This window comes from Myodes glareolus, chromosome 26 (genome assembly GCF_982192425.1).
Source record: "Myodes glareolus chromosome 26, mMyoGla1.1, whole genome shotgun sequence".
NCBI lineage: Eukaryota > Metazoa > Chordata > Mammalia > Rodentia > Cricetidae > Myodes > Myodes glareolus.
The window spans coordinates 32,402,775-32,430,624 of NC_142051.1; the positions used below are offsets into that span (position 1 = coordinate 32,402,775).

The 27,850-nt window shown below is 37.1% G+C and overlaps 1 protein-coding gene across 1 annotated transcript; it reads right to left on the minus strand.

Annotated features, from left to right (window-relative positions):
- Positions 1 to 347: 347 nt before the first annotated feature.
- Epyc (epiphycan) lies at positions 348 to 27,715 on the minus strand. The gene is made up of 6 exons (XM_085683172.2): positions 27,542 to 27,715; positions 10,911 to 11,085; positions 3,891 to 4,049; positions 3,556 to 3,758; positions 2,368 to 2,463; positions 348 to 944 (listed from the first exon to the last, which is right to left on the minus strand). The coding sequence occupies exons 1-6, from the start codon at positions 27,704 to 27,706 to the stop codon at positions 774 to 776; spliced, it is 969 nt and encodes a 322-aa protein (XP_085539298.1). The 5' UTR covers positions 27,707 to 27,715; the 3' UTR covers positions 348 to 773.
- Positions 27,716 to 27,850: the final 135 nt, after the last annotated feature.

The window sequence follows — 27,850 nt, forward strand, 5'->3', positions numbered from 1 at the left end:
TCTATGATGACAGTGTAGTCATGAGCTGGTGTTTTGGAGCCCATTCTCTGTGGCGGGATGCCTTACTTAGCCTTGATGAAGAGGGAAGGGGCTTCAACTTAATGTGCCAGGTTTTATTCACTTCCTATGGGAGGCCTTACCATTTCTGAGGAGTGGATAGGGGTCAGTAGGGGAGGAGGTGGGGAGGAAGTAGAAAGAGGGGAAGGTGGCTATGGTTGGTATATAAAATGAATAAAAAATAATTAAAAATTACATGAGAAAAGATGATAGATGTCATTAGGAAATTGCACACTGTGTTTATAAGAGATACTTTCTCACAAGACCATGTATTTTTCAAACACATTTATTATTTTCTTTGTGTTCTTAAATGAATCAGTTGGGAAACATATATCAATGAAAATTAAGACTAAAAATATTTAATTAAAATGTATACATCTTATCAGCATATCTAAAGTATTCATTTCAAATGTTTTCTTTCTTACATATTCAACTTGATATGGTACCTAAAATTTTCAAATCATATGTGATTTGTAAGAGTAGTTGAAATATGTTATCATTTGATTTACTTTCTATGTGTTTTATAGATTTATACCCAATTTATGGTTAGTTAAATTATTAAAATCTTATCTTAACACCTTCAGCTTATTGTTTTATATAATCATGCCACATTCTTTATTGCATCTGAAATATACTGAGTTTGTTTTTGAAGAGAGCTATGTGTCACTTGGCTACAAAAAGCATCACAATTCAGACGTTTGCCTAACATTCTAACACTAGACAAAACTTCCAATGGGCAAACGAGGTAGACACATGTACGCTTGAGGAGTTTTGCTGAGGTTGATCGGGTTTCCATCCAGTCGAATGTCCTCTAACGCCTTTCGAACATAGGTTAAATTTTTAACATTGCAGAAAGTATCCTCATGCATTTCTAGAATGTTGTTATTCTAAAAAAAAAGACAAAAAAGTGAAAAGACAAGACTTTTTATACCTAAGGTATTGAGCAAAACTGTAGTACAGTGTAATATGCAAAATGTATTAATTCTTGTATTTGTTCTATTAGCCCAGACTATCCAATGCATGATTATTGTACCTGAAGCAATGTTTGTGCCATAGGGATAAATTAATTAACTAAATAGATGTATTCTACATTCTAATGGTATGTCATTTATTTTACACATTAGTAGATTTGTTGCATGCCATGCTGCATTATGTTCATAACATGCATTGTTCTCCAATTTCCTCTTCTGCTGATTGCTTTGCGTAAGTCTAATTTTGTTATTAGGATGGAATTACTTTAGGGTGATGAGTCAGGACATACTCTTCTTTTCCATTATTTGGGATTGTTTGTAAGAGATCATAAGATATTAAGGAAATGAGTATGGTCAGAAAAATTCAAGAGATCATTATCCAGATCTTATTTATTTAAAGAAATACAATGAAAGTATAGAAATATAAACATTACTAGGAATAAGAAAAATGCAGAAGTAAATATTAACATAGTGTACTGAGAAAATCACTAGAACCAGAGATTAGTTCTTGCAAAGTAAAATTCCTTCTTATAATAGGTTATAATTCAGCAAATAATAAATATTTTTCCTATTTGTTTATCCCACAAAAATTAGAAAATAGCACAGAAAGCAGATTATAGCTATAAAGCAAGTTACTTTCATGTGTGTTTGAAGCAAATCCCATTATTTCAAAAACTAAACGTTTTACTGAACACATTGTAATCATATGGATGACAATGAAACATATTTAGAAACTATTAGAACATGGCATTTTGAAAATGTGTTTTCACTTATTTCTGTAAAAATAGAATGCTGCTTAATGGGAGGAAAAACAGTGTAAACTTCCAAGGGTGTATGTATGTTGGTTTAAAAAAAGAAGTTAAAGAAAAAAAACTGAAGTTTCTTTAACTTATAAATTGGAGAAGTGCCATTTTTAGGACATGTCAATGGCTTTGCATGGTACTTAATTCAACATGGAATCTGATATATGAGAAAATAGAATTGACTTTTTTTTAATGAAGACTAGACATCAAGATAGATTTTTGTCTTCCCTTTGTGGTTCTTATGTATTTTTTCAGTAAGTGAACCTCTTGCTTTAAAGAAAAATCTATTACCTAAATTTTATTTCTAAAATAACAAAATAATGACTGAAGCTACCAGCATGTTAGTAGAATAGATAGTAACATAAAGGTGTGAACACTTTGTTAGCTGACAGAATGAATGAGTGGAGAAGCAGAAGCAGAAGAATGTATGATCATGTCAATATGTCATGGCAGATAAATTTGTTAGTCCTGGCTCCCATCTGTTTGTGGTTGTTCTCCCTTGGGTTTTAAGGCTCACTTTATCATACAAAACCTACCTGAAGGTGAAGAGCCTGTAGGCTTTCTGGAAGTGGCAGAGGGATGTGGTCCAAGCTGTTATCCGTGATATAGAGATGGTGGAGGTCATACATGTCCTGTAAACATTCATATGGAAACATTCATATGAAGTTTCTTCTCTATGCAGTAATTAGTAAGCTAGCATGTCTCTTGGCAGGACCCTCTAAATCACTAGGCAATTCAATACAATTTTGGAAAATTTACCTGTAAGCATATTTCTTTATGAAAATGAAATTATTTTTCAGTCTCTTACAAAACACTTATGTTCAATATAGTTTCATAGTTTACACAGGCTGCTCCTTTCTATGAAATTACTTCCTTAAGATTTATTTTTGATTCATAGCAAGAGCTTTCTTTATTTTATAGGTTTGGAGAAGTGAAAATTTCTTTTTAACCAAAGACTAGTTGCTTAGTAAGGAAAATGGTATGAAGGCAAGACAGAAATCATTTAGACAATAACTGGTCTATGTTAAGCAATCAGCACAGTAAAACAGCGACTCATCTAATTTAATGACCATTAATTTATACCCTTGCCAGTCTACTATGAGCATCCCTAACCCCCTCAGCTATCACCGACAGGATAATTAACAGAGAATCTTAAAAACAAGCTCACACTACCCATCACCATCTCCCTGAGTATATGTTTCTTTTAAAAGACCAAGTAAAAACGTGTGTAAGAAAGTCAGCTGATTATTGTTCTTGGATTGTGGCACTGTTCTAAGCAGGAACTCCAAATTCAAACCTGTTTTTTTCACTTACAACACAAGTTCCCACAGGATGACTCTATCTAGACTCTTTATGGCCTTCTGCCCTTAGAGCACTGCACTCCTGCTCCCTGCCCAAACACCTAACAACGTCTTATCTGGCCCTGGGTGAACTTCTAAGAAAACCCGAATTTTCTGGATTGAGCCTCTGCCAGGAGCTTTTTGCATGTGGCCAAGAACCATCCACTTCTAATTCAAGTTCCACTTTCCATTCCTGGTGCTGGACCAATCTCAGAATGAACCAGAAGATATCTTATTTTCAAAGTTTCCAGAGATAAGGCAGAGAAGTTTGTTTTAGAAGTTCGAGGCAACATTCCAGGAACCGCTTTCAGAGACATGAAAAGGCTAATCCAGGACAGATGGGGAAGAGAAAGATGAGGGCTACCACGTGGACATAAAACTTACTTTAAATGCTTCTTGCTTAATCCCTTTCCTTCCTAGTCTATTGTTGCTGATATCGATAAATGTCAAAGTGGCTGGCAATTCTGGAAGCTGCTTAATTTTATTGTCACGCAGGACGAGCTCTTGGAGATGAGGCAGCTTTCGGAATGCATCTTCATCAATCTCCGAAATTAAATTCGATGTCAGATCAATCCTTTTTAAGTCACCTGGTAGAAAAAGGGACGTCAGTAGCTAAACATGCTTGAAAGTGGTTTACTCAAATAAAACACGGATAAACAGAAATCACAAATATAAATAAGAATGTAATTTGTATTCGTTCTGCAATAAAATATCCATACTTAGGCTTGCGAAGTCATTTTGGTTGATCTTCTTAATTCTGTTAAAGCGCGAATAGAAGTATGCAGTCTTCTTAGGGAGCGGGGGAATGGCATCAAGTTCATGGTCATCACAGTATACAGTGGTACTTATGCAAGTACACAGAAGGCAGGTTGGAAAGTCTGAAATGTATAGGTGAGTGATTATATTCACTAAAAGAATTCTAAGAATAATGTTGTTCCAGTTATTAATTAGCAATTAATATTAAAATATCACTAGAGCATTCTGATATAGCTTACATTTTCTCAAAGCAGTTTTAGCAAATGGTACACTAATGTCAAATCGATAAGCTAAAGCATCTATATGCTATTGCTTGGAAAACTTATTTAAGTGAATATATTATGGCTGTTACATTAATACCTCGTAGGAATTCTGTTTTTAGAACTTCAATATTAAGATTATATCTTTTATAAAGTTAAATTACCATGCATTCATTACATATACGACTCAACAATTAAATATTCCAATAACATGTGTTTCATGAAAAGATAATACAGATTAATATTTGTTCATTCACTACATTCGTATTTCATGCAAATGATATGATAGTGGGTACTGCAACAGTGATGATAAAGACATACAGCCCTGCTTTGTGATCTGTTAGAGAAAATGAATGCTAGCTGCACATCTCTGTATTTTCAAATATTCTATGAATATACACATGAGTCATTGGGCTTATGTGAAAAATTATGAAAGGGAATCTCTGGCATAGCAAATGCCATCCTGTGATATACATAAAAAGAAGAGTTAGGATGAAGGTGAGAAAAATTTTTTTTAAAAAAGGTCCTTTCTCCAAGACTCAGAGGCAGTCCTTGAGGCTAAACTCAGGCGGAGGCCAACCACACCCCAGGTGAGAGCCCTTGTGTGTTGTGACACAGGTTTTCCCTTTCTTGTAGATGAACAGAGTTACTGTCCAATCTTACTTGGATCAGCTCACTCTGCCTGAGACAATGGTCAGAGAGAAAGAGGGTAAAGTGGGATGAGAGGGTCTGAGTTGCACATAAAAGAGATATATTATGCATCATACATTGTGGTTGCTTGGCTATGGGAGTGGTGACAGGAAAGACAGACAGGAGGGGTCAAAACAGAGGGAGGGAGGGAAAGAGAGAGGGAGAGAGAGAGAATTTTTTTTCACTCTATACTTAGTATTTACCTAGAGGTTGATAAGCTATAAAGGAGACAGAGAAACAATGATCAGAAAGAAAGTATAAAAATGAGGCATAGGGCCATATTGGTGAACACTAAATGGACGAAGAGTTTGAAAGAAGAGGAAATTAATTAACTTAGTTTGCTAGGTAAATAAGGTTTAAAAAGATTCTCAAATTTGATATTGCAGGAATATTCAGACTTTGTAAAAGCTGTATAATGATGGTGATGGATAATGAATTAAAACCTTTGGCAGATAAAGTTGGAGAGAAGAAAAATAAGGCAATATTCTAGAAGTGTTTACTGAAAAGGAGGAAGGACAGGATGGTGGTAACTAAGATGTACCTGTACTTTAATAAAGCAATGTGTCTAGCTTCATTTCTGAGGCTGTGATAAAAGAAACCAAACAAAAAAAAAATAAATTAAAGGATCGTGGGTTTATGTCAGTTAGCAGTTCTAGTCTACAGCCCATCCCTGCAAAGAAGTTATAGCTGCAGGCACTTCGAGTAGCTTATCACACCGTGTCTACAGCCAAGAGCAGAGAGAGATAAAGCATGCATGCTTGGCTTTCAAGTAGCCTTCTCTACTCCTGTACAAAAGAAGTCCCAAACTAGACAATGGTGTTAGCCACTTGCATGCCGGATCTTCTAACTTTATTTAAGATCGTCAAGACAATCTCCACAGATACTCCCAAGGGCCTACCTGATCTAGGCAATCTCACATTGAGACTGTTTTTGCAGGTGATTCCAATTTCTTGCAAGTTGACAATTAAAATCAACCGTCACGGTAGGTGCTAACATTAGGAGGGATTAAAAGAATATACTCCAGGGAGGAGAGGTTGGATGCTAAAGGGGATGTAGTAGAAATTGGACTTTGTTGTCCAGATGAAAATGACTAACACCCTACAAGTGGGAAGATATGCAGTCTGTCAGTTATACTAGGAATAAATAGATGGAGGGGTTGATTGTCAATATAGGCAGGGGGTGAACCTGCTATGGCTGTAAAGAGCATTTTCTCTGTAAAGTAAGAGACGGTGTGATGAACTTGAGGGGTAAAAGATAGATGTGAATGAAAGTAGTGAGGTGTGAGGCGAATGGAGGAGAGGAAGTAGCTTCAGAAGAGGGGAAAGACTGATGTGAACAAAGTAATTTATGTTCTAGACTAAGAGAGGAAATGGGAGAAAATAAAAAAACAACTTACAATTGTTCAGTTGCCAGTTTGCCTCAGTTTACCTGGAGCTTTCCTGGAGTACTCATACTAAGAGGAATGTTTTGTCACTCTAGTTAAAGGGTCCTTTGGTCATTTCTGATCAAGAACTAATAATGTATCTGTTAATATCTTTTTGTTTTCTTTAAATAAGTATATTAGACACAGTAAGAACTCTAGAATAGAAATCATTTAACCAAGAAAAAAAGGGTCCTTTAAGGGGAATCTGCAAAGTATTTAATCTTTACTTTGTCCTCTAGTATTGACAGAGGTTTCTGTTCTGCCCGGTTCTGCAGCCGTTCAGTTACAAAGAAACACACAGAGATCTACTACATTAATTATAAACTAGTTGGCGAATTAGCTCAGGCTTCTTATTAACTAGTTCTTACACTTAAATTAGCCCATTCTTGATGGCTACATTCACCCCCTTCCTTAGCTTTCCAAGATTCAAGTCTCATGGTGGAGATAATGGCCAGAGCCATGTTTATTGCCACAACTCTATGGAGTTTCAAGGTCCGTGTTGCCATCCAGAAGCATGCTGTAGGCTATTCATAAACACCATTTAAGTGTGTTGTGGCAGAGCCTCTTAAAGGGCTCTTGCAGCTAAAGCTGAGTCAGGAAGCCTCTCTTAAGTGAGATGCACTTGCCTCTAGCAAACAGAGCCCACCTGAGAAAATGCTACCAAGAAACCATGCTCAACAATGTTCTTTTTTGTCTAGAATTATTTCCCAAATTCTCTCAGGCTTTATGTGGATACAATTGTCCACGTGGGCACCATTCTGTTAGTGAAGGTTTCTGTCATGCTCAGTACTGCAGCCGTTCAGTCCCAAAGAAACACACAGGGATCTACTACATTAATTAGAAACTGGTTGACCTATTAGCTCAGGCTTCTTATTAACTAATTCTTACATCTTAAATTAGCCCATTATTCTTATCTATGTTAGCCACATTTTAGCGAGGCATTCCTATCTTGCTTCCTCTGTCTGGGTGATGAGTGTAGACTGACTCTTTCTTCTTCCCAGAATTCTCCTGTTCTAATTGTCCCACCTCTATTTCCTGCCTGGTTGTCTTTCCTATACTTCCTGCCTGGCTACTGGCCATCAGCATTTTATTAAACAAGTACAAGAAACAAATCTTTACAGAGTAAAATCATTGTACCACAGCATTCTAGGCATTAAAATTTCATTGTCTCCACTAATAAATTTTAAATGAGGGTATTTAATTTTTACAGTTTTGGTCTTATATTTTAGCATTAATTGTGAAGAATGATTTATGTATATTCACATGGATTGTACTTTATTTTTGCTTTACTGCTCACAGGTTGTGACCATTTAGGTTGAATTGATGTGGCAAAAAAAAGTTTTGGATTTTAAAATTTTCCAAGTTGTTAAACCTTCATACATGTATGCTTCTTTTCTGGAATTTAAAACGTAATTTAAGTTTTAACTTCATTGTATACCCTCAATTTAGTCTCAGTCTTTTATTCTTTTATGAAAATAATAAAAAAAATATCAATTTGCTGATATTCTCTCAAAAATTATTAAAACCAAACTTGATTATAGCTTTTAAAAGGATTGTCCCCAAGCTATGCAAACAGAGCTAGGCTTGGGAATATGGTAATGGTATGGATAAGAGAGGTCTTGGACCTGTCCACATGCCTGGTGCTGTAGACCTAGCCATCTATCTATGATTTGGGAGGTCACAGAATCTAGAGGAAAGCATACTAAAGTTATTTCCTAGGCTAATATGATCTCTAGCTTTCTAAGTGTATTCTCAATACTTACTTTAATTCCACAGATGAGAGTAATCTCAGTCATTGTCAAAGATGTTTCTCTTTGCAGTAGATGAACACTATTATAGAGATCTACAACTGGTCAACATGCATAGGTACCCAACTACAACTGATACATCTATAATGCAACCCCTTCATCTAAGTTTTAGGGGAAATTGTAAAAGGGTGTAGAAATAATATAAGACACACTTGTGTATAGGAACAACACTAAATGTACTCAGGATGCTCTATAAAGAAACATGTATAGTGTGCGTGTGTGTGTGCACGCACGCGTGTGTGTGTATGCATGTATGCATGCTCTCATGTGCACAAGCTGGCAGACACTTGTTATGTGTCTATGCAAGGTTGCGTTAGTCAATAATAATGAAAGAAAAAGAACCTCAAATTGAGAGGTATTTTAGGTAGAGAAAAGAGACTAAGTTGTGAGAGTAATATAAATATGGTGATCATGTATGAAATTCTTTAAAAGTAAATAAATAAGAGATGGTGTAGTACGTTTCTGTGTTGTCCCTTGACCAACTGAAAGCATAAACTTGAGAGAAAGCAAAGGGGGAATGGGTAGATTTGGAGGACTGAAACCAGAAGGGGGAAATTATACAATTATAACCTAAAAATATCTTTATAAAGCCCAAGGTGCAACTGTTGCCTCTTGTGGCTAACTTTTGAAAGACTGAAAATTCCAAACTGTTTTTACTTCTCCAGGCACATTTGGTTTTCCTATATGAGTGATTTCTTTGTGGAATTTACACCACTCTCTTATTCATGTATCTTCTTGGCTTTGTTTGTGTCATTCTAATCCATAGACGTTTAACTATGTAGAAGGAAAGGAATATAATCCTTAGAGAAACTGGATGGAGATTGTGTGCCTGCATCTGCATCCCATAGCCACTAGTTCACTTTGATGATTTTGCACAGATTTATAGCATGCTAGCATTTTAGTCTTCCTGTTTATAAAGGAGGTGACCATTCCTACTCCACAGGTTTGCAATGTTGCCAAGAGTTAACATAAATCACTGTACATGACTGGATAGAAAGGATGCAACTAAATTTTAATAACTGAAAATTTAAAGAGTGAACTCAATTGTGTTTGCCCAGGCATAAGAAAATGTAGATGGGAAACTGACATATAAAGAAGTATCTATGTAGAATACATAAGTTCTAGCTATATACCTACTTTCCCAGACTGTGAGGCAGAGAGAAACAACATTTTCCTAATAGTACAGCATAGAATCCTAACAATTATTTAGGGACCGCAGACCCACAGACCATGAATTTTATATGACTCTTTGCCTGCCAGAGTAAACAAATTGTTTTCCTATGCTTGCAGGTGCTTTGAGCATGAGACCTCATGAGTTCCTGATGGCAGCGGGTTGGTTTCTAGTGGGCTTGCAGTTGAACAGTCCCGAGAGCTAGGGCATGGCCATTAGTCAAAGAGAGTCCTATATAAGCTGCACTGGAACACAATAAAATTGGCATTCTAGTTTCAAGGATGACCCCCCCGCTCTGTGTATGTGTATGTGTGTGTTTCAGTCTCCAGCCCCTTGCCTGACTCACAAACCATTCCATGGTGCAGGCACCACACAAGTTGACTTGCAGTCATAAATCACTACCCTTTCTAATTATGTCTTTCCAAGTGAAAAGTGTATTATTAACACCCCAGAGAGTTTATAAGAGGTAAAGGGAGGATATAGTGTGCCGTTGCTATGGTGCTCAATTAGCACATGCTATCCTTATTCTACTCAACTTCATTATGTCTCATGACTTTGAACTGTGCTGGTTTGATCTCAAAGGAAGAGTTTCATCAGTTTGTCCCATGTTGTGTTCTGGAAATGTATGCCACAGAAAGATTTCAAGCAATGATGCCAGGTAAATATTTCCACTCTGAGTCTTTGGTTATTTGATCATTTCCAAAGATCAGACCAAAGATGCTTTATAAAAGCTATTGTATGTCTGACAACAAAATACATTGTAACTTCCCACTTCAAAATATATCGCAGCATTCAAGAATTTTTATCTTTGGACTATGCACATTTCTTTTAGAGTGGAGTTGGAAATTGACAAGTCATTTTAATTTTGTTTTCTTTCATTTTTTAAGGTGTCATGTATTTATACCATGTATGTTGGTCATGTACACCCATCACTGTCTCTAAAATCCCTCAGTGTCCTACATCTTATCTTTTCCCTAGCTTCATATTCTCTTATTTATTTTTGTTTATATTTGACCCACCGACCTCAGTTCTGCCCATGTGCACATAGTTGTTGAGTTTATTCATTAAGGCACCAGGAACCCAATTGCTCCCTAGCCAGCTAGTATAGTTAGCATTTCGGGGGGGGCACTTCTCTCATTCATACTGGAACTTTTAACTGTCTTGATCTTGTGTGGGTAACTATTGCTGTGAGTTTTCGTGTGCAAAAGCCATGTCATGTCCAGAGGGCAGCATTTCAAAGCATCCCCTCACCCTTTGGAACCTACATTCTTTGAGCCTCCTCTTCCAAGATGTTTTCAAAGACCATGGTTGTGGTGGGCATTCATCTGTGGCTAATCACCCACAGTTGTTTCTATTAAGTACTTTGAACAATAATGTATCTGTATTACCACTACATACTGTAATAAAAGCTTCCCTGGCCAAGGTTGGAAGCAACAACAATCAATATAAACAATCTTTAGAAAGGTGATAGACAACATGGCTATTTAGTAATACATAAGTAAGTTTCCCCTAGGGTCCATGACCTCACTGGGCTTGGGCAAGACTGACTCCTTGTAGAGTAGGATAAAACTTGACCATTTTGAGAGATGGCAAAATGCATTCAGTTATAACTCAGTATCAATGTATCTGACCTTCATTGGTGTGTGGGCCCAGAAGTCCTGGGAATTCTGGCTCCTGTGGGGAAGAGCCATCTATCAGCCGGGGAGTGGATTCTTCATCCTTGTCCTCGTCCTGTGTGTCTTCTAGCTCTGGGCCTGGGGTGAGAAGTGCTCTGCTCCCAGAAAGCCTCTCTGTCACTTTTTCAGTCTGCAAACAAGAAGAAATTTCACAGCAACCTCAATCACCCTCTAAGTCCAAGGTACAAATTTAAAATGTATCCAATTGTGCCACAAGATGTCACTCGTGTCCTTACATTCAACACAGTATGCCTTGCCCACCAGGTGGGGGCAGCAAGTTTCCTCAGAAATACTGTTACTGGTTTCAATTAAGTTTGTTTCTAAAATCTTGGGAATTAGTTTCAATGCAATACTTATTGTTGTTATATTCTTTTAGCTTTATATGTTTCTTCATTTGATAGATTTAGAGGTATCTCACTTACTGTTTTCTAATGATGCACAGCTTTGTGAGAACACATTGTTGTTAGGAAAGATTCACTTTCACCTAGAAGTGTGCAAAACAAAACTCAAAACTCCATTCTTGAGCCCCGTTCACTCTCCTCCTTTTGAATAGCTGTTGAGATACTGACTAGTATTTTCTTCCTTTAGATTTTTCATTTCTGAAATTCAACTCTTCTCCTCCTTGCAATTATTGAGCAATACTTTTAATGGTCTTTTAGTAAAAATTACCCTTCTTACTGAGGCAAAATCTATAGTGGCATGAAAACCGTATAATTTAATTGTGGGATGCATTTCTTACATACATTTCCACAAGGATACTAACTATAGCAACAATATTTGATAATGTTAAATTGACGTTTTTGAGAGATTTGGCAATTGGGCAAAAATGGCAAAATAGTAAAAAAAAAAATACAGTTTTCAAAACTTTCTTTCCCCCAAATTTCACTATTTTTTTTCACCTGACATATTTTCTGGTACAAGTTGTTCCTAAAAATGTTTAGCAGCACCCTCATTTTAGCACCTTTCCTTTAGGCTAATGGTTACTACTTTCTATTTCTTGATAACTGTGATCTTCTCGATGACTTTGTAAGCATCAGATGGGAATTTGCTTAAGGCATTTAGAGCATCCTGGACCCACTTCTTGTTTTCTGTTATTATGATGATATCACTAGAAGTCTTACATTCTTGATTGATCACATCAGCATGCACCCATCTGCATTTATCATTTATTTTTGCTCATTAAAAAAGCAAAACCACTCAAATTACTTCACAGTTATTTATTATCAAAATGGTGTGAAAACTACTTTCATTTTTTTAAAACAAGGATATAAATTAGACTGGTTATTTATTGTTTGATTTATATACCCGTGTGATTTTAAAAAATGCAAGTATTTTTAATATTACTTTTGATAGATCTGAATACATTTCATTACTACTGAATGTAATATTTTTTAAGGAACAATTTCATAGGTTCTCTATTTTAGCCCCTTTTTATCTTAGATTTGCACTCATTGTCTAATTCCATGCCCAGATCTATTAAGTAGTAAACAGTGGATTAAGACTTTATCTTTGAATTCTAAGCTTCAGCATAATAAGCAACCTATAAGATTTCTGGAGTATATTCTTCAAAAAAAAAGATTCTTGTCCAAGATGCATTTAATTCATATCTACAGAAACTAAGTAATTCCCGCAAATGGTCAGCCAGTGTGTTGATGCCCATTTTCAAACATTCAAAACACAAAGTCCATGAGAAATGACTTGCTAGTGTAGAAAAGCCATCCAGGAAGAGTCAGGAAAGCCCAGCCAGAAATCCCCAGCTGAGAAGCTGGGGTGCATCTGCAGAGAGACACATGGTTTCCATCAGTGTGGTCATAGTGAGTGAGGCAGCTTCAGAAGAATAGCTTTTCAGAGACTAAAAGTAGACTCCGGGAAGAGCGGAAATTGAGACAGATGTTTCATGGAATGGAGGGGCTGCCTAGAGGGAGGAACACATGCCAGACACATTGCCTTGAATCTTTAACTTTGTAGGAAAATGTTTGCACATCTTTTTTATTCCTTCAGATAATTGTTTTTCCACTGATTTGATGTGAAGCTGTAAGGTCTCCTTTGTCATCCGCGATAATGAGGCCAAACAGCTTTGGGTGTTCATCAGAAATTATTTTGTTCATGCGTGCTTGCAAATAAAAGGAACAACCTTTAAACCAAGGAAAGGAAATGCATTCTCATTTCAGGAAAACTGCAGAAGAATAACACCATTATACTGTGTCTGGAGAGTCCTCTGCAGGGTTGATACATTTATTCTGACTGTTAAATAGAAGTTGTTTGGGCTCCCATCTTTTCCCCTCTTTTAACAATCTTCAAACTTCAATATGAAGTTAGAAGCCATTCATTCTGAAAGGTATGGCCAGGGAATTGTTAACACCTGTTTGCCAGAATGATAGATTTTATATTCATGCTTCAGAAACCTAAATGTAGATATGCACAAGACCCCCACACTCCAAATATCCTTCATCTATAAATGGTATCACTCAAATGAAAGTATAATTGAATCTCTTATGTAAATGGTCATTAATTATTTCAAATTTTTCATTATCTTCTTTTTCATTCATTTCTTGATTTTACTCTGATTTGCTTCCTGTAACTTGATGCTGTCACTCAGACATTACGCCTCTCTAAGATTTACACAAGCATTCAAAAATGTAATCACTGCACTAGAAGAAATTAACCTAGAACCAGGTAGCAAGACAAAATTTAGCTTATTTTATTTTATTTTTTAAAATTGGCTTTGCAGTAACTTGTGTGCCTCTGGTATCTTGCTTACCTAACTGCAAACTTTCATATTTGTCACTGTAGACTACGTTTAGGAGTATATTTTATTTCTAGAAGAGAGTAGGTACCAGAAACAGCATCATGAACTTGGGAAAGCTCAACAGAGGTTGGCAAGGGGAGGTAACTTTCAGGTAAGCAATGATGTCCTCAGGGCTGGTCAGTGTGTGTATCCAGCACAGTTAGGATTTGAGGTAGATATCCCAACCCACAGCGCCCTCTCCTGGCACAGGACCTGACAAGACGGTAATGTAAGTAAAACCACATATCTGCTGCTTGAGGAACGTGTCTTCATAAAACAATACAGTTATGTATTTTTATATCAAACAATATTGAGATTTGTACTGAAATATTAATATTAATACGAATAAGATTCGCATTTCTTGTCACTGGCAGTATTGTTCTTATACATAGAAGAATCTCCTTATGGAAGTGTATTGTGCTATTCTAAGCGACAATAATACTTCGTCAAAATGACTTTGACCAAATCCATGTTTTTCAGGAAAACCATATCTGACTGATCCATGTAATTATATTATTAGTAGTAAATCTGCTTGATTTATTTGGCATAATTTCAGAGGGATAATTTGAAAGAAGAATGTCACGTTCTCCTAGGTTGTTTTCTTTGGCAGAGTCTCTTCAATACACACCCCTTTCTTTGAAGAGGCATTTATTTTCATTCCTTCAGTTTGTTATTCCTATACAGCATTCTTACAGTCTCCCATCTTCATCTCCTACCAGCTCTCTTCCTCTCCACATCCCCTCCCACACATCTTTCTTCCTCTCATGGGCTCCTTTCTAGTTCCCTGGACAATGTCCACAAGCATTCCCACATAAAACATACATGTATAAAAATTAGAAGCGTGAGGAGGACACAAGATTTCTGCTAGAAGCTTCAGAGTCCCAGTGAGGATGGCGTACCAGAAGCCAGATGGCATGAACCAGACCAATGACTCACTGCAAGGAACATTTGCAAGTAAAGCTGATTGGATAAAAAACGGTGGACTGCATGACATGCTGAGTCTCCCAATGCCACCAGGATGAACGAAGAGGTATTGGGATGGGAAAAAAGGAGGAGTGAAAAGGGTATTTTTAAATTAATTTGTTTGTTTATTTGATTGATTTGTTTGGCTCAGTTTTATTTATTGCTTAAATTTTTGCGCGGGGAGACTTAAGGGTAAAGAGAAGATATGGGGGGAGGCTGGGAAATAAGTAGAATAATATGAAATTCCAAAAGAATCAATAAAGAAACTGTGGTAAAAATTTGGAAACTAAACGCACAAATGAGAGAGAACCTGTGGTACTTTTCTCTGAACCTGGGTGGTGTCAATTAAGACAATATATTCCAATTGTGTCCATTCTCCTATAAAGTTCAAGTCTCACTTATCTTCCCATCAGAACAAGATTCCATTTCACATATGAGCCACATATTCCTTATCTGATAATCATGTCGTATACATCTAGGGTGATTCCGTTTCTTAGCTATTGTATAAACACTGCAGCAATTGATACAACTCTGGAAGTGTCAGTACCGTAGAATATACATTCTTGCCACTCGAGAATTCCTGAGCTTGGTCCTCTATAGTTCTTTCTTGAGAGTTTTAGACGCCTGAGCTTTGATTTCAAAATGACTGCACCAGTCCACATTTCTACCAATACCTGATGCTTCTCCTTCTCCCACATTCCTGACAGTAGTTCTTGTTGTTTGTTTTCTTGATTGAACAGTCTCACTGCATACTGATGTGTGAAATGTAGCCTGTCAAAATCGCATTAAATTACATTTACCTACTAGCTAAGGGTGCCAAACATGTGTGATTTGTGTTAATGCTTTTGCGAGAAAAGTCAAATTCATTAATGAACTATTTTGACAAAATTGGATATTTAATCACTGAAGAATAAAATTTCCTTTATCTTATACCTTTCATAAAAAAAATCAGTTCAAGCCGATCAAAGATATTAATTTAAGACCCGAAGTCTTACAAATAGAGGAAGTAGAGCAAAAACTTCAATGAAAATTACAATGTGAGAAAAGTGTAATGAATATTCACTCTGTAGCAAATTAGTTTCAAAATACATTTAAAAAGAGTTTGATTAGATATATCCTGTTAGTGAACTAAAACTACTCCCAGAAGACATTAGTTATTAAATGAAAATCACAATACAAATAATAGACTACCAATACAAGACCACAGAGGTATCCATAGCAACACAGGCTATTACCATTGCCCTTGGTTTTCTCACCAAAACTACATAGTAAGAGGCAGTTAATGAGGACAGCAAATATTTTGGCTATCAGTCACAGAAAGAAGATCATTCTCAAGACAATTTAGAAACTTCTTTCTGTCTGTCTAGTTTCTATAGCACAGAAAGGTGGTACATTGGCTGTGGAGGGAGAAAAGTGCTCAGTCGTTTTAACTAGTCCTCAACCCACCATGCCACAGGACACACCAATGTGCCAGGAAAAAGTGTGCCCCCTGTTGCAATAATAACAGACATGTTTAAGAGGTAACTGTGCATTCTTGTGCAAGAATGCTCTGCAAGAAGAAATTTCTTGATTGGTATTGTAGTGCTATTTAAAAACTTTTTTCCTAGGAGATTAGAGATCTTAGGATAGACCTTGGTAGTTTTGTTTACCTAAATGCTCATACTATCAAATCACCTTTTAAATATTTATGCTTATAGTAATAGGCCTGGGATTCTCCCATAGAGAAGCTTCTCTTAATGCAGGCAGAAGTCAATGGGAAGATGAGTAACTGGTCAAAGTGAGGAGAATAAGACACCGAGTTCTTGATCCTGTTGGGTCATGTTCATCACTGTCCTCAATTGAGGCCCAGGAAACATGTAGAAGAGGGAAAATGTAAGATCTGGATAGTGGGAAAGAGTGTGGTGATGAGCTGTCTTCAGGACATGATACAGCTATCAGCCTTCTAAACTCACAGAAGTTGAGTTTTCCGAAACAGGTGAGTGTGACCTGCACCTTCCTAGGAAGCCATTAGCAGTTGTTGGCTGCTGGGAGCAGGGAAATCAGTTTTGGGGGGTGTGACCACAAGTATGTGTATCACTGATTAGATATAGTGTATTATCCAAATTAAAAATTAGACATCAATTTGGAAGGGAGATGTGTTTGAGGGAAGGATAGAGATGGAGCTTAAAGGAAAAAATGAGGGGTAGATATGATTATTTTATATTCATATTACCAAAGGAGGAAAAATATGTGTCCAAATGCACAAGTAAATAATTTCAGAATGTAGCAGAAGAGGTCAGAATAAAGCAGTAAAAGTACCTCAACATGGAACCCGACTCTCACTGACCAACACACTGATTGCAGTGTTGTGATTGTGGTTTCAACAATGGAAGATCTTAAAGCTATAGAAGGAATTCAGGTCCGGCTGAAGGGGTGGGTCAGTTGGTCACTTACTATAGAAATGTGGGACATTAGCTTGAATTCCAAGAACCCACATGAAAACTAGACATTGGGAGCATCCGTAATCTTGGGAGGGAGATGCTCATGAGTCAGCTAAGATCCTATCTGTAGTAGAAAAAGGAAAAAGAGACCTTGTCATTACTAAAGTAGAAGGTGAGGGTTGATAGTCAAGTTAGTCCTCTGAATTCCACATGTGTGCACCCACGTTTACACACACACACACACATCACTTGATTCACATATTTGATCAAAGATTGACCAGAGAAACATATTCTCATGCAGAACATGAGCTGCAGCAGACAGAAAGGGTATTTCAATCCTGTACAGTTGAGAATCTGAAGGACAGAGGTTGGTTTTCACAATTCAGCAACAGTTTCAGGAACTATCTATAGCAGCTTCCATTGAAGAATATGCTGAGGTGGGTTCTTCAACTAAAACTAAAAGAAAGGTGAGCCATAGGCAGCTTCTCCAGAAATCACACTGCTGAATCTTCACGGATGCAAGAGGAGAAGAGACCAGGCCTATGGTGTCTAGCCAAGATAGCCTTAGTAGAAAAATCCTTGATTTCACCCAAAAGTCTAGGGTGACAGACCACATCCTTGATGTAATGTCAACCATCACAAATACAAGATTTGTATGGACAATTGGCAATGCCACAACAGTGAAGAAGCAGAGCACAAAATGAACTCCAGAGAAGTGCTGGTGCTTGAAACTGCCAGTGTGTTACTAAGTGGGGAGAGGAGGGAACTTGCTTTGGTTGGGATGTGAGCATCTCCAAAGTTCATCAAAATGACCTTGAGTGAAGGTTACTAGACACTTGACAGTAGTTTCTCAGTTTTTGAAGTAGACAGGTCTTTCATATATGTAGCATGAGGGGGCCGGTTTTTTGGGGTATCTGTCCCGTCCGGTACCCCTCAGCCGACATGCCCTAAAGAGAAATCATACACAGGACTCCATAAGATTATAAACTGATTGGCCATTAGCTCTGGCTACTTTTTAGTTTTTATAACTTATGTTAACCCATTATTCTGATCTATGTTAGCCATATGGCTTGGTACCTTTTTCAGCTGGGCAGGTTACATGTTGCTTCTCTGGTGGTCTGCGCAGGAGTGGCAGAGGAACCTCCCTGCTTCCCAGAATTCTTCTGTTCTCATTGCATCACTCTACTTCCTGTCTGGTTTTCCCGCCTATACTGCCTGCCTGGCCAATCAGCATTTTATTAAAATATGATTGACAGAATACAGACAATTCTCCTGCATCATTTCCCTCTTTTTTTTTAAACAAAGGAAAATACCCATAGTCCATTTGTTGGGAATGTGGGCATAGTATTTCAGGCTACTTCCTGCTGGTTGGGGGCGCTGATAATCTTATGGGGACCTAAAGAAAATTTAGAATTATCATCAAGTCCTGATTGAAGTATCCTGTGAGTTTTGATCATCTCAGGCAGCAGTCTTGAACCTGTTCTGGATGAAGAACTCAGATATCTGGGTCATCTGTTCCTATCGGAGATTTTTTAGGTGGCCTCCCTTGGTCAAAGGTGATTTTTCTTAACTCTGAATAAATCCAGAGCCTCTCGTTTTCTGTGGAAATAAAAGCAGAATCTCTTCTCCAAAGTAGCATACTTTTTGGCTTCAGTTTTGAAGCCAAGGTATTTTCAAAATACCTATCTTGGGTTAGTTTAGCAGTATTTATAAACAACAGTCCTTTAGCAGCTGTTGCTCCTTGCTCAGCATTCAAACAATTCAAAGAGAGCATAATAGCATACAGTATCAAGATTCTCTGTTTATTTTCCATCTTTATTTTAACCTCTATTTCTTTTATTTTTACTTTTACTTTTTGAGACAGGTTCTCTGTATATCTTTGTCCTGGAATAACACTGTAGACCAGGCTGTCCTTAAACTCACAGAGATCCTTCTGTCTCTGCCTCCCCAGTACTGGGCTCAAAGGTGTTTGCTACCACACCTTGAACTCACAGAGATCCACGTGTCTCTGCTTCCCCAGTGCTAGGATTAAAGGTGTGTGCTACCACACCTTGAACTCAGAGATCTATCTGTCTCTGCCTCCCAGGCATTGGGATTAAAGGTGTGTGCTACCACACCTTGAAGTCACAGAGGTCAACTACCTCTGCCCCTTAAAGTCCCAGAGGTCAATGTACCTCTGCCTCCCAGGCACTGGGATTAAAGGTGTGTACCACCACACCCTACACATATATTTATGTCTGTGAGTCTCTTTGTGTGGATCTTTTCACGTGAATGCAGTGCCCGTGGAAACTAGAGGCATCATAGCTCTCTGGAGTTGGAATTAAAGGTGGTTGTAAGCTTCCAGAAGTCAGTCCTGGGAACTCAACTCTAAGCACTATGGAAGAACAGTATACACTCGTCACTGCAGGGCTATCTTTCATTACATTTATTTATGTCAGTGACCTAAGACACTGATAAGAAAGGGAGATTAGAATAAGACATAGGCAAAATACTTTCACATCATACTAGCTAACAGATTCTTGATTATGATAAATTCAGGGACAATTTATTAGCATATATGGTATGAATATAATTATATAAATTTACATTGCAATATATAATATACATAGTTTCCTTTTCTCTGGTGCAGTGAAATTGCATATTTATAAGACTACTACTCTAAAATTCTTGAGGAAGTGAAAGAGGTGGTCTGATCAGTTCCCATACAAATATCAATCCAAGCACAGTGGAGGTTAGCTCTCATTATGACCCTAGGTCCATCCTTCCCATGAAGGAATCAACATCTCCAGAATATAAACTGCAGTAGCTCTTTGAATGAGCCAATTATAAAACTCCCTACAATTATTAGATGTTTTCTATGCCCCAGGATCTCCATTCAACAGTTCATGTGTTCATCTTACCCAATCTTCAAAAGATATCTGAGGCATCTGAGACTAGGAGGAACTTAAAGACTTACTTAAGGTCACGGAATTGCTGTGAGGCATGAGTATATCATTTCTAGGCAATCCAGTTATCATACATAGTGACAGACTGCATTCTGATACCAAAATGGGTTTATACTAGAAAGGATGCATGCTCAGTCTACAATATCAGGGAAAACCAGATTCAGAAGAAGACCCACTAAACTCTGTACTTAATTAGTTTGCAATAACACTGTGCTGCCCAATTCCTAAGCAGCAATATTGCTCTTCAGCCCATCTTATTTACCTTTTAAATTCATCTTCTATTCATTCTTAGAAAAAAAAGTGTTTGGACATGCATGCCATTTGGGGATCTATTCAAACACAAACAAAGATTGTTGTATTGATATAAATGGATCTCTGAATTTACCTGTCTCCCCAAATACATTTCATAGTTGAGCCAATAAACTCTGGCACTATTCAATGACTGTGATGTCAGCCACTGCATTCCAGGGTGGTAAAAGGCTCAGAGCTATTCAGCCTGTGTTGCTAATGATGCATTCTGATGAATTTGACACACCGGCACACAGAAATGTTTGGCACTGTGGAATTCTACTTTAAACCTGAGCCTGGTGCTCAAATTTATTTGAAGTTTTCTGTATTTATTATTTAAATGTCGTGATCTTGAACACCTGACAGTAAATACTGTGCTTTCCCCCATGGACCTGGAAACTGGATCAGGGAGAAATGTGCTTGGCAGCGGACACCCTCCTCACATTTCCACGTTATGCTTTTAGGACAGAAGGACCTATTTTGCCTGTGTCGAGCCTTTACCAACATTGACAGCTGAGACTCATATTGCTATACGGTGCCAATTATAATCATTTCAAAGCTGCTGTTTTTCTAATGACTTAATTTCATAGAAAATAAAGCTCTATTTGGACATAGTTAAAAGAATTCAAGATTAGAGATCAAGCAGAAAAATTGCAGAGACTGTTAGTGCCAAAGTCTTCCTGCTTTGACATGAAAAGAATCTAGCTTAAATTTCCCTCTGAAATTTATTGGGCAAGTAACCTAGAGCAAAATTTGAGTTCTCTGTTTCTATTATTAAATGGACTCAATGACATCTTATTTTCAGGAGTAGTCAGAATTAATTTATTAGTACGATCTCATAAAAATATAAGACAAACAAAAGTCAGTGATTGACAAAGATTATTAATATATCTTCCCAGTGAGAAACTATGATTGTATATTTCTTGGTCTTCCAGTTTTATAGTTTTGAAATAGCTGAAAATAAGAATCATATTGTTTAGAACGCTCAGCTAAAGAAAATGAGTCAATTAGTCTATTTAAATCTCATCAGTAAAATTCTCCCCTCCAACTAGAGTCTCCTCAGTAAATAGGGATGTTCACTTTTATTCTTCATCAAACCTAGAAAAGAATGTTTAACGACGGTTGATGAGTTAGAATCTTTCTGTTAATAGAAATGCATTTCATATGTGATTCTCATATTTAAAACTTTAACATGCATTATATAACAGGTCCAAATGAGGCAGTAGTATTAAAACATAAAGATTACTAATGGCTTATATTTTATTACCTAAAGAAATAAATAATAATGATACTGAAGGGAGCAGGCAAAAGGCACCTTGGCCTGAGTACTGTCCTTCTGACTTCAGACTCCATTTTACCTGTAGGGTGAAATAAAGTTCAGGTTCCCAAGACCTGGGGGAGCTGAGAACTTTCCAATGGCTGACCAACCTTCTCCCTAAACCACAGAAATAGTCATTATGAATCTTTAGTTCTCTAGAAACACCATGGCTGTTCCTAACAACAGAAGGAACAAATGAATCTGATTGATTGGACTGAAAGGCTTTCATTGTATGTCCATTGACAATGATGGAACATTCAAGGGAGCCCCTACTCTCTCAATCCGGATTGGTGACAATTGCAACTATAATTTGGCAACAAACGTTTGTGATTCTTATGCTTATAAACTCCACTTTGGCCCCTCCTTGGGGCTGTCAGGAGGATAAAGGCTCCGGAATCCTTGTCCTGCAGCCCTGATCCATCAGTGACCTGCTATTTGGTGACATCAAAAGACTAGGTGCAGCAACACTACTAATGTATGCCCTTTTCAGAAAACAAAAAGAATATATTTAATATGGACTAAATCCCTATACAGAGACTGCAAATGACTAATGGTAAAAGGGAGAAACTCATATTTCCCAGGCATGAGTCAACTAATTCATTATCCAATACAAAGTGGTCAGTGTTAGGGCCCGAGTGAAACCCCAAAGAAGACCAACACTGGACACACGCAATAACAGGAGTGCTTTATTAATTCCAACATTGGGGTGGCACTTGATGACCCCCAAAGAAGGTTCACAAGCTCCTTTTAAGCAGAGTTAAGGGAATTTCAGAGAGGAGTGGTTATTCTGAGGTTGATTGGTGGAAGATCCTAGAGGTTAGAGACCTCTCAGCAGCAGGGTATGAAAATTTATCTTTAGCTATCAGGAGACTGGGTCATGCCTGCTGAGCCAGCAAAGGTCTTTAGGGGCCTTCTGAGCCAGCAGAAGGGGCTGTGGGGTGGGTGCCTGCTGAGCTAGCAGAAGGCTGTTGTTTTACTGAGGACTGCATCCTTAGCTCTGTCCCATTTTAGTGAATGGAAACTAAGGCTTAACTTTCTGTCAGGTTATTAGCAGAGCCTGATCCGCCCAGCCACCCACCCCCAGCTCTCTCAGCAAGCCCTGAAATCATTTGCACACAAACAATAAAAATGGTCTCAGCAGGTTGCATTTACACATTTGTACATCTCTTTGAAACAGTAATAATAAAAGAAAGGGAGCATAATGTGAGAAGATGATGGGGTATAGCCACTCAGGAGTGGCTGGAGAAAGAACAGGAAAGAAATGATGTAATTGTATTTTAATTAAAGTATTATATAAAAACAAATGATTGCTGACCAACTTTATTTCCGACAACCTAATGTATTTTCACAATCTGAAATGGAATTCGACTTCAATAAAGATCCCAAAATTAGTTTGACTCTTCTAAAAACTGTATGTGTATAAACATCTGTGATTAGATCATTGGGTTACATATGGTAATAATGACAGAAGACGAAAAGGCATTTTTTTACAGCTTTGTCCCATCTCTACAACATCACTGAAATTATTTCACTCTGCCGAATAATTTTATTGTTCCACCATCTTTAATTGTCATTCTCAACTTCATTTTGATTTTGAAGCAATTTTCATAAGAACAAATCATCCAGACACACACTCTCCTCTTTTTTTCATCAACTGTCCATGTTTCTGAGACGCATAGTTGGGATATCAACTGTGTTTTAATTCATTTAATGATGTAAATGAATATTTGAAAGATTTGCCTATCTCAAGACACCAATATTTTTCAAATCGCCAATGCACGGCAGTGCTAACCCATGCATAAGTACGTCAGCAGTTCAAACTGCAAGACAGACCAATGGATCTTCCAGGCATGGCATAAGAGAATGTATCAATGATGATGAGGCTTCAAATTCTACAATACAATTAATCTCTGAGGGGAGACAAACTGCCCAAGTCTAGACTAGCAACGAAGACTGTCTGTACCTCTCTTAAATAGTTACTGAAGTACTTCTGCATTTTGGACCACATATCTTCATGAGGCAGGATTTAATTAGAACCCAAACAAAGCAACCTAACACTGTAGACCAATGCAGATACAAAGAGAAGCTTGAGCTCTAATAGGCCAAGCACTGATGGAATTTGCAAAAACAAAACAATACCATTGTTACCACTAGCTGGGTTCTTTTCTTGAAAAATAAAAGACTGTTTTTTTTTAATGAAAATGTGCGGTTTTCTTTTATGCATGATAGGTTTATTCCTAATTTTAAATGCATAAACTAAATATGAAATGAAGTAGACATTTAAGTATTCATGATGTGAAAGATAGTTTTCAGCCCTGGAGGGTTAAAGCAAGGGAGTCATTCCTATGAAGGGAATTTTGCCAACATTGCTTTTTAATTATTATTTACCTATGGATATCTAACCTATCTCACTGCAGACATTTAAAAAAAAGCAATTTTAAGACAGTTTATAACAATTCTTTAAAACAATCTACACCCTAAAGTCCTAGGGTGACTGGAAAATAAAGGTGGAGGACATTACATGAAGCTCAGGAAGAAGGAGGCAAAAATGAGTTACGGATTTGTGAGAAGACAAAACAGATTAAGAGGAAGACTCAGTTGCATAGCATATGGTTTAAACAGCAGCAAAGTCCTTAAAAGTTTGCCCTCCTATGGTTGTCCCAAGAGAGACAACACTCTGACACATTTTCACAAAGAATATTGGGTGGCATCCTTGTACGCTACCCAATACCACCTCACAGCATCCATAGTGTCAAACTCCATTGGATTCTCCAGTAAAATGCTTCAGTTTATTGAAGACATGGGGTCAATGTAGGTCAAATGAATGAAAATTAAATACATAGGGCTAGGTCAAAGTTTATGTGGGGAGAATTGAAATTAGTTAGGGCCTCAGAAATTGCAATGGAAGAACGAGAGTGCCATCCACATCACCATTATCATGGAGCATTTTTCTAGGGCAATATAGCACTCATGGGTAGTCCAATATTCTTAAGACAATTTGGAGTCCTTTTTAACCTAGGAGAAATTGAGTACCCATAACCTAAAAATTAAGTCATGGAAATAAAAAAGCAGCAAATAGCCACATTCATCAGAAACAGTTAAACCACCCCTCTAAAAAATGAAATTTCTGATGAATAGTTCAGCAAATACAAAAATGAGTTCTCCTAACCAGTAAATATAGGACATATACATTATATGTGTGTCATATACATAATGTATGACATAGCACATAAGTATATGACATCTATGCATACAAATATGTGTGTATGCTCTTGTTACGAAATGAAACATATTGTATAGGGTCTATATATAATTATTCTTTATAGCCTTAAGCCATTCTTTTAGAGAAAAATCAGGTTGCAGACAGAGCTATCTAAAAGCTTACTTCCAGTTTGTTCATGTTAAGGATAACATAGATGAGTGCTTTTCTTGCCCTTGTAAAGATGTTGAAGTATTTCGAATTCAGTCCTGAGAGGAGTTTCCATCAGGGCCGATGTCAGCAATGATGGCATACCAGAAACCAGAGGCCTTGAACCAGACCAATGACCCAATGCAATGAACATTTTGCTTTGTGGGTGGAACCGATTGGACAAAAGGGGTGTACTGCATGGTGACACACCACAGCTCCCGCAGCCACTGGGATGAGGTGTTGGAAAGATGAAGGAAGGAGCTAGGTGGGTTTCTTGTCTGTTTGATTGTTTTTTTTTAAACTAATTTGTGAGGGGCATAATGAAGGAGTGGGGGCAGATATGCAGGGACTGGGAAGTGAGTGGGATTGTTGTCCATGATGTGAAATTTCCAACAAATCAATAAAGAACTATGTTTAAAATAAAAAAGACAGATATCTAGTTAAAAGGATAATTTGGAAAAGTGTAGGAAGCGAGGAAAGGAATATATAATCTCTGCTGGAAATTATTTTCTGTTGTGAGTAGTATTGCTTGCATATGCAGCCTTGTCATGAACTCTTAGACAAGTTATTTAAAAACCTTGTCTGCATACTAACATCTGTTTGATGGAGATAGTAGGTCTTCAAAAAGTTGTTCAAGGAATCAAGTGAGCATGAGTTATTCCTTAAAACAAAATTCTGTCGTGAAGAAGGGATATTAGTAAGAGGCAAGAGCTGAGACAGGTTTCACAAGGAAGGGACCTAGGAGTATGTTCATTTAGAACAGCGGTCCTCAACCTTCCTGATGCTGTGACCTTTAATACAGTTCCTCATGTTGTGGTGATCCCAGCTATGAAATTATTTTGCTTCTACTTCATAACTATAATTTTACTAATGTTATGAATCACAATACAAATATTTGATATGTGACCCTCAAAGGGATTGAGACCTACAGGTTGAGAAGGGCTGGTTTAGAGCATGCAAACCCTAAGGGAAGGTTGTATACCAAATCCTTTTTATACAGACACACACTCAAATTGCTCTATGACAGGAGGAATTCCATTCATTTCCACGAATATCCGGGACAGTTGGGGCAATGTGCAGGATTCTGACATAGATAAGTGTGCTTTACATTTTATGTAGATGACATTATTTCCTTCCCAATCTTGCCTGAAAAGGGCTCAGAATTAATCAATATTTCTTAAACTGTTCATTGCTTTCTACTGAAGGAAATGAACAAAACCCTTAGCCCACTCCTCAACCATGCTTAAACAGAGTTCTTTGGTGATAACCATTAAATGTTTAATCCCTGAACTATTTTTCCTTTTTAAATGTGTATTAAATAAAATAAGTCTGAACTAAAGTATTTGTCTTGACAGATAACTACTAAGACACTTTGTTAAAAACAGAAGAAAATAAGATAATATATGAAGAAGGAGGCTGAGCGTGAAGGAGAAAAGTGGGAAAATTATTTTGTTAAGAAATTGGATTCTTATTTCATAAGGCAACATGAATGGTATTGAAGATTTTGACATAGTATATTTTATATAAGTTAAATATATCATCTTGTCTGGATAATTTGTAGTCAAGGCCATAAAAAATAGGAATTCTAAGATTTACCCTTGAAAGAGGGTACAGAATTTCAATGATCATTTAAAGCTAATCTGATTTTTCCCCTTATTTATTTATATCTCCTTTTGCCAATGTTATATATAAATCATGCTTCAAGGTCTGTTTGCTTCTGATTCATGAGAGTTAGCTTGTATCCTTTAGTTATGTGAAAGTGTAAGAAGACCAGCATTTAATTAGAAGCATGTCATATCAGATTTATGTAATGGGCTGTAACCTTGCCAAAGCTTCCTTTACTGCTGGGGAGAAAAATCAACCATTTAAAAATCCTCATTTGCTTCTGGTACACAGCACAATTTGAAATCAGTGTGCTCCCTCTGCTTGTTTTTGGTTTTCTCCTTGTCTGTTCTAATCTCACATATTTTTCTTTATGTTTTCTCAGCATCGCATAATGAATGTTTTAACTCTTCTTTTCCATGCTTTTTAAAAATGTACATGTTGTGACTTAAAAGAAGATATTGTTGCTTTCTTCAGGCTAGTGAAATATGTTAATGGATAAAGGTATTTGGGGTTGCTCTCCTGAATCCAAATGGTGGAAGTAGACAACCAACTCGCTCAGATTTTTCTTTCATTTCCACATGTGTCCTGGTGTACAAACATATATGCACAAGCCCACACACATACACACAGACAATAAAAATGCTATTGTTTTTGGTTTTCTTATTGGGAACTAAAATACTGTCTCAGCATTCACATAAAACATCGCATATGTTGTAGCCAAATGTTTATAGGAAATTGAGATCCAACCTTTGCTTATAAGTAAGCAAAATTATTTGCAAAATCAAAAAAAGTTCTCATCAGTCACCATTCAATTCTTTTAAAAGCCTCAAGAGTGGGAGGAAGACATTACCTGTACTTGGTTGATAGGTATCTGTTCATAGTTATAAAAGGGTTCCACATCTTCCAAAATGGCATCGTAGACTTCTGAGTCATAGTTAAAGAGCTCTGTAGTCGGGGCAGTCAATGCAGCATCAAAGATGACAAGTCCCAGGACAATTCTTGCTAGCATTTTCATCTTCCAAGCTTTCCTAACCATAAAATATAAAATTGTTCAAGTATATAGCTGGTAATAACTCATGATCGTTTTTCCAACATTTTTAACAGGTATAAAAGGAATAAAACTTACTTTTTATTTCTTAGCATTTTGTTTCAATTATGT